General features: G+C 45.1%; 1 protein-coding gene across 1 annotated transcript in view; it reads right to left on the minus strand.

The window, feature by feature from the left end:
• Nucleotides 1-7,581: 7,581 nt before the first annotated feature.
• LOC146627443 (leukocyte cell-derived chemotaxin-2-like) overlaps nucleotides 7,582-8,377 on the minus strand; it is a 1,398-nt gene continuing 602 nt past the window's right edge. Inside the window, exons 2-4 of the mRNA XM_085361106.1 lie at nucleotides 8,212-8,323; nucleotides 7,976-8,127; nucleotides 7,582-7,888 (exon numbers count right to left, since the gene is read on the minus strand). Of these exons, the coding sequence (XP_085217232.1) occupies nucleotides 7,722-7,888; nucleotides 7,976-8,127; nucleotides 8,212-8,323 (431 nt within the window). The 3' untranslated portion in view covers nucleotides 7,582-7,721. The remainder of the gene's footprint in view (nucleotides 7,889-7,975; nucleotides 8,128-8,211; nucleotides 8,324-8,377) is intronic.

The raw sequence follows: 8,377 nt of genomic DNA on the forward strand, positions 1-8,377 counted from the left end.
CACACCGACTGAGGCCTCATCCACATCGCTCCTCTCCCCTGATGATAACAAATGTGGTTTTCAGTTACAGACATCACTAAGTAGAAACACAATATAATTTCATACTTAGAAAACAGGAAATACTTTGTATCAATAGGTAACTTCACATCCGAGCAGACAAGTATCACATGTGGAGTTCCCCAAGGTTCCATCTTGGGACCCCTTCTGTTTAACATTTACATGCTCCCACTGGCACAGATTATAAACAACAACAAAATAAACTATCACAGCTATGCAGATGACACACAAATATATATCACAATGTCACCAGGAGACCGAGGCCCTGTACAGGCTCTTGGTAAATGCATTGAGGAAATTAATGACTGGTTGTGCCACAATTTTCTCCAACTAAACAAAAACAAAACTGAGGTAATAGTCTTTGGTGCCAAAGAAAAACGATTACAGGTCACCAGAGAACTTCAATCTATACACCTAAAAACCACAAACCAGGCGAGAAATTTGGGTGTAGTGATGGATGCAGACCTAAACTTAGAAAAACACATTAAGACAATAACAAAGTCAGCTTACTATCACCTCAAGAATATATCAAGGATAAAAGATCTGATGTCTCAACAGGACCTGGAAAAACTAGTCCATGCATTCATCTTTAGTAGGCTTGATTACTGTAACAGCATCTTTACAGGTCTACCTAAAACATCAGTGAGACAACTACAGCTCATTCAGAACTCTGCTGCTCGAGTCCTCACTAAGACCAAAAAAGTGGACCACATCAGTCCAGCTCTGAGGTCCTTACACTGGCTGCCTGTCCGTCAGAGGATAGACTTTAAAGTTCTGATGCTGGTCTATAAAGCTCTGAATGGTTTAGGACCAAAATACATCAGTGACCTCCTGACCCAGTATGAACCATCCAGATCCCTCAGGTCATCTGGATCCGGTCTTTTATCAGTTCCCAGAGTCAGAACCAGACACGGAGAAGCTGCATTCAGCTTTTATGCTCCTTATATCTGGAACAAACTCCCAGAAAGCCTCAGATCAGCTGAAACACTCAGTTTATTTAAATCCAGGTTGAAGACTCACCTGTTCTCAGCTGCATTTGAATAAAGCACCAAATCCACACTTTTAAGCTTAAATTTCAAAACTTACATTTAACTACTGATTTTATCTACTGTTCTGATTTTATCTGTTTTGATTTTATATACTGTTTTGTTTGTTTGTTTGTTTGTTTGTTTGTTTGTTTGTTTGTTTGTTTGTTTGTTTGTTTGTTTGTTTGTTTGTTTGTTTGTTAAGTGGGTTTAGAGCTCTGGGTAGCTCCCCAGCTGGGTCTAGACTGGGTCTAGAGAGTATTTTAAATTCAGGGAATTTAAAATAGAAAGTAGCTCGTCCACAGAAGGACTGGTAGCTCCCCTTACGATAAGGGTTCAGGTCGCGCGAACAGGTGTGAAATGTGTGTGTTTAGTTAGTTTGTTTGTTTGCTTGTTTTAATCAATTTTAAATCATGCTTTTTATTTGTTTTTGTTTCTAATGTCTCTGTAAAGCACTTTGAATCACCTTGTTGTTGAATTGTGCTATACAAATAAATTTGCCTTGCCTTGCCTTGCCTTGTGTAAATGAAATGTACCATGTGGCTGTACGCTTGTGTGCTCTGATCATCGCATCGACTTACCTGAGCTCCGTGTTTCCATTCAGGGCTCTGCAACGCTCAGCACAGAGGAGCTGTTGTTGTTGAACCTTATTTGAGTCATAACATCGAAACGTTGCCAGGCAGGGAAAATGGTGACGGGGGACCAGCAGTGTTCTGCTGCCCTTCATATTTCCAATCACACAGCGAACTGTTTCCAGAATCATCACATGACACGGTCGGTAACCGAGCCTTCAAACATCACCACACGCGTCGTCAACAAAGCCTCGATTCCCGGATTATTTGAAACGCTTCGAAGCCTCGGCACAGAAGGACATTGCTAATAACTATGTGGTGGGCCGTAAATTTGACAACGCCTAAAGATCATCAACATCAGAACGTGTTTGTTGTGAGTATTCAGGCCATCACCGTTGAACCATTCCAGCATTACCAGTAATCCCAGTCAGACTGGTCAGCAGGTATACTGGGAGTGTTCTGAGTGCACGGCGGCACAGACCGGACTCATGCTGTGGAGAAAGAAGCAGCAGGTTCAGCTTCCTGCTGAATCCTGCAGCTCTGCACACCACCTGGTCTGATGGACACAAAGCAGCACAAACTCCACCTGGATGAACAGGAAGCAGGAAGTTTAATGTTCCTGCTGTTTGAACAGTATGATGGGATGTCTATCTCAGATGGCCCCGCCCCTCCCTGAGCCTGGTTCTGCTGGAGGTTCTTCCTGTAAAAAGGGAGTTTTTCCTTCCCACTGTTGCCAAAGTGCTGCTCATAGGGGGTCATCTGGTTGATGGGGTTTTCTCTGTTTTTGTGATTTGGTGCTACATTAATAAAAATGAATTGAAGTGAAGGGTAGCTATCACTGGGTCCCCGTGTGTAACTGACAGTGATGGAATAACAGCGTTACTAACGGCCTTCCCATGTTTATATTGACATATTAACATTAACACCGCAAGGTCAAAGTTCTGTTTTATGTTACATGAATACATCTTTGTTTGAGTTTTCTTTGCTTCACAGAGCTTGTTCTGCTGAAACTGCCCCTCACAGAGTGTGTGAGTGATACTGATAACTGTCTGTGAAGGTTCTCAGTCATCCAGGTCATCGTAGCAAGCTCCTTTGATACTGGTAACTACCACCGTTTGAGCAGATGACATTCAACTAAACCCCAAGTTGTTTCTCAGCTGCAGATCCCAAACAGGTGCTTAAACTCAATAAAAAGTTGGATGGTTGACAACTTTCTCCAACCTAACGACATCAGGAACCTGACGTCCTGTAATCGTGGACGGACACTAAGAGACAAAACATTTACCACAGACTCTGGAACTCTGTCCCGCTGAGCCTGAGATCTGTGAACTCTCTTTCAAGAAACAAACAAAGAAACAACGTTTGATTAACCTTTTTTAACGCTTTGGTATTTTGTTGTGAAGCACTTTGTGATTATCTTGAAAGGTGCTACATAAATGTAGCCACACAGTACACAATTACTGGGGTTCTGTCAGGATCCCGGGGCAGTCATGGACTGGTGATATTATATGTATTTTTGGTGTTGCTGCTGCTCTTCTCCATGCTTGTAGATGTGAGTGTGTGTGTATGGGTGCAGGTGTGTATGAACACTGGTTTACAGGCGCCTTCAGGCCTGGTGGGTGTGGCCCTGCTAGGGGACTGGCCACACCCAAAGCTACACACCTGCCGCTGATCAGGGCTACATAGGAGAGTCTTGGAGCTCCCGGGATCATTTCGTGAGACTTCCTGTCAGTTCTCCAGCTGGTCTGTTTGTGTGAGCCTACCTGTGTCGTTGAGGGTACTAACGGCTGCCTCTGTTTTTCCCAGGAGGATTGCTGGAACTAGAGGGCAGCAGACACACGAGCACAAACACTGGGAGAAGACACGGAGTGGAAGTCGGGAACACACGGGGATGTATTATTGTGTGTACAGTTTTCACTGTAAATAAAGAGCACTGTTTGCATCGCAGAGTACCGCGACTGGGTCCTCCTTTCCCCACATCCCCACGGTCTAACATGCCAAACCGTGACAGGTTCTTAATGTGCAGTTTTTATTGTCAATGACGACAGCAGCCACATGGACTTGTACTGAATGCAGACAATGGCCGCCCTGCGCTGCACATGCAGGTCCTTTGCATCAACCATTTCAGAAATACATCATCTTGTTAAAATACTGACTTGTTACCACTGCATTACAATTATACCAATATGTTTCAACAACTTTATTTAACAATTCCTTACCAACAATTTAACTTCTTCACAATGATCCCGTTCCACATCCACACATCAACGTAAACAGGAAGTCCCAAGATGCGTTTCTTGCTAGGTTTTAAGTGTGGTCAAAAAAGGCACTGAAAAATCATGAAGAGGGAGGGCTCACCAACATTTGGTCCATTTATACTGAATGGATACGTAAATATTATAAATCTTCCTTCTGGCTCTATTATAGTGTTGCTAATGGTGACGTTTCTGTTGCTCAGTATGCTACACCTCTTTGTTTTGAACTGTAGCTGCTTGAGTACATGTGAGGGAAATGAGTGTGTGTTCAGATGGTTTGGACATTTGAATCATCTAAATAGAAAAAAGTAGTTAAACCTTTACTCAAAAAGCATCTCTAGACCCAGCAGTCTTAGCTAATTATAGGCCAGTCTCCAACCTTCCTTTCATATCAAACATCCTTGAAAGAGTAGTTGTCAAACAGCTAACAGATCATCTGCAGAGGCTTATTGAAGAGTTTCAGTCAGGTTTCAGAGCTCATCACAGCACAGAAACAGCTTTAGTGAAGGTTACAAATGATCTTCTTATGGCCTCTGACAGTGGACTCATCTCTGTGCTTGTCCTGCTAGACCTCAGTGCAGCGTTCGATACTGTCGACCATAATATCCTATTAGAGCGATTAGAACATGCTGTAGGTATTACAGGTACTGCACTGCAGTGGTTTGTATCATATCTATCTAATAGACTCCAGTTTGTGCATGTAAATGGAGAGTCCTCTTCACACACTGAGGTTAATTATGGAGTTCCACAGGGTTCAGTGCTAGGACCAATTCTGTTTACATTATACATGCTTCCCTTAGGCAGCATCATTAGAAGACATAGCATACATTTACACTGCTAATCAGCTATGTACCACCACCTAACCAGATTCTTACTCTGGATGGCATTACCTTGGCCTCCAGTAACGCTGTGAGGAACCTTGGAGTCATGTTTGACCAGGACATGTCCTTCAACGCACATATTAAACAAATATGTAAGACTGCGTTCTTCCATTTGTGCAACATCTCTAAAGTTAGAAATATCCTGTCTCAGAGTGACGCTGAAAAACTAGTTCATGCATTTATTACTTCCAGGCTGGACAACTGTAATTCATTATTATCAGGAAGTCCTAAAAACTCCCTGAAAAGCCTTCAGCTAATCCAAAATGCTGCAGCAAGAGTCCTGACAGGGACTAGAAAGAGAGAGCAGATTTCTCCTGTTTTGGCTTCCTGTTAAATCCAGAATTCAAAATCCTGCTCCTCACATACAAGGTCTTAAATAATCAGGCCCCATCTTATCTTAATGACCTTGTAGTACCATATCACCCTATCAGAGCACTTCGCTCTCGCTCTGCAGGCCTACTTGTTGTTCCTAGAGTATTTAAAAGTAGAATGGGAGGCAGAGCCTTCAGTTTTCAGGCCCCTCTTCTGTGGAACCAGCTTCCAGTTTGGATTCAGGAGACAGACACTATCTCTACTTTCAAGATTCAAACTTTCCTTTTTGCTAAAGCATATAGTTAGAGCTGGACCAGGTGACCCTGAATCCTCCCTTAGTTATGCTGTGATAGACGTAGGCTGCCGGGGATTCCCATGATGCATTGAGTTTTTCCTTTCCAGTCACCTTTCTCACTCACTATGTATTAACAGACCTCTCTGCATTGAATCATATCTGTTATTAACCTCTGTCTCTCTTCCACAGCATGTCTTTATCCTGTCTTCCTTCTCTCACCCCAACCAATCACAGCTGATGGCCCCGCCCCTCCCTGAGCCTGGTTCTGCCGGAGGTTTCTTCCTGTTAAAAGTGAGTTTTTCCTTCCCACTGTCGCCAAAGTGCTGCTCATAGGGGGTCATATGATTGTTGGGTTTTTCTCTGTATCTATTATTGTAGGGTCTACTGTACAATACAAAGCGCCTTGAGGGAACTATTGTTGTGATTTGGCGCTGTGTAAATAAAATTGAACTGAATTAAACTGAAAATTAAATAAAAGTAAACTGAACCTGTAAGTTCAGGTGAGTGAGTTTTAGCACTTACTGCAGCCACTGTGATGGCTTTCGCTGGTTTATGTTGTTTTTTACATTTAAATAAAGGTGTTGAGATCTTTTCTTGGCTCTCACTTTTCTCCTCTCCTCCTTCCCCTTATCTTCCCTGCTTAGCCTCTTGTGTCCTTGTCTTGTCTCGTGTGTATTACTTTTCCCTGGAACACTCTCTCACAGTCTGTTCTCTAAAACCTAAAGAAAATTATGGATTTGATCAACTGGTCTCTGAATGCTATTGACACCCTTTTCTCAACGAGAAGTCTGGGCTCAGGAGAGCCCGAGTGCCCTGGAGGGACTTTCCCTGCCGGATACACAATGGACGGGTGGCAGAACTGGAGGATCATGTGTCTGGCGGGACTGTCAATCGAGGACGCTGAAGATATCTACCTATTCGGAACCATGATAACAGGGTTCATGCTGATCGGAGTTGGCTTGGCCCTGGCTTATCGGAGAATTAAGAGAGCAGAACCAGCTGTTCAACCCCCCCAAGGCTGCCCGCTGGAACTGAAGCGATGGGACGAGGCGCGACCTCTCACAACGAACGCAGCATGGGTAACACCTTGGAGATGCTTACAGCTGCCGTGAAGACTCAAAACAACACCATTGAGCGTATGGTGGGATACATCAGAGAGAGGCCTGCTCAAAATGAGACCCTTGTGCAAAAGTTGGATCACATCGCAGAACGGCTCACTGCAGTTGTGAGGTCTCAAAATCACAAGAATGACAACACCACGGACCAGAAGTTTGATACCATCATGGGGAGGCTCGCGGCTCTCCAACGGGAGATTGAGAGACCAGCGTCAGAGTGTTAAAGAACAGCTTTGAAATTCTCATGAGCTGCTCGCATAAAAGAAAAATCAACAATATCAACATGCGGACAACACGGCGCCAGCTGCACGGGCCCAAGGCTGGAGACGAACAAAAACTCCCTGATAACAACTGTGTGATGACCATTCTTCCCATCCCATGCCAGGCCACCTGGATTGGCTAGCAGACTGTTTACTTAGCCTGATAGGGCGAAGGACACTGTCTCAGGTGAACTATGGACACGCACACACTTACACAGATAAGCACTCACACATCCCCCCTCCCCTTCCAATGCCTTCGATGCTTGTTGCCTCCTGGGAACACGAGGCGAGTCTGGGCTCGCGCTGGAGAGTCGGCACAGTGGCAGGATGGCTGCTGTGTTGCCTGGGATTACTCCTTTCCCCTACCCAACCCTGTTGCTGGTCACGTGCTCTATAATGTTGTGCTGTGGACATTTATGTGCTTTCTGTGCAGAGGAGTTTTTTTGTTTCCTGTTCTCATGCTGTCCTCCTGTAGCCCAGCATGAGTAGAGGTCTCTTTTTTTCCTCTTGTACTTTCCCATTGTAGTGTACATTTCAGTGGTTTTTCTGTAATGCATCCATTCTCTGACTTGTATCCCCATGTGATGTCTGTGTTGTGTGTGTAAGGTCGGGGGGCGGGTTCATTCCACTGCAGGGCAACCTGCATGTGGCGAATAAACTTTGAACTTGAACTTAAGCTGAAGCTAGCAGTTAGAGCCACCTGTGTCAACATCCACCTGCCAGTCAAAGTGGCCACGCCCCTAATAATGACTGACTTATAACTATAGCTGTTACGAAGCAGCATGTATACAACAGACACTAAAGAAATAAACGGTTTTCAAAGTGTTTTATTGTAGCCAATGTAGCCCATCAGAATCCTTTTATATGGATGAGGAGCTAAAGTTTTCCACCAACATTCAGAGAAAAGCCTCTTTGGTAATGAAGGTTGTCGACAGTGTTTGAAGGTGGATCAGAAGTATGGTGTGGGGTCGCGTTTGTCGCACATCTGGACGTGGATGTGTGAGGTGATTCCCGGATAAACGCTCTGCATGGGCAGCATGGTGCCGATCCTCTGCCCCTTCCTCACCGTTCCTGAGGTTCGGTCCGGCCTCACGTAGAACAGCTTGAAACAAAGACCTGCAGGACGCAAACGCAACGCCTCGATCAGTGAATCAGTACCAGGATCAGTAACTCTGTTAGTGCTGGCTGCGCGTGATGACCCACCCTGTCCTGACAGGTTGATGCCCTCGTTGATGGCTGCCTTACTGGGGTCGGTGTAGACGGTCAGTTTCCCGTTAAGAGTCACGTCAAACGGAGCGTAGACAGCGGCGCCGTCGCTGCACTTGATGTCCAGCCCTTGGTGGAGTCTGGTCCCCCTGTAACCAGCAGACATCCAGCTGTGAGCAGCTGTGCCACATCGTCCACACCAGCCTTACAACAAAAACGTGATCTCTGAGTACCGTCCGGCTCCGTACTGTCCCTGTCCCCATCTGTCCGACGTCCTCCGGCTGTTGCTCGGGTTACTGCTGCACAGCTGACCGAACTTAACGCCGTCACACACCCACAAAACAGCTGGACACACACAGATTTAGACTTTTATGGACACAGCCTTGGGTTTTATTACAA

Source organism: Diplotaxodon limnothrissa, linkage group LG8, assembly GCF_057381915.1.
Source record: "Diplotaxodon limnothrissa isolate DT_005_m linkage group LG8, D_limnothrissa_male_GT1.1, whole genome shotgun sequence".
Lineage (NCBI taxonomy): Eukaryota > Metazoa > Chordata > Actinopteri > Cichliformes > Cichlidae > Diplotaxodon > Diplotaxodon limnothrissa.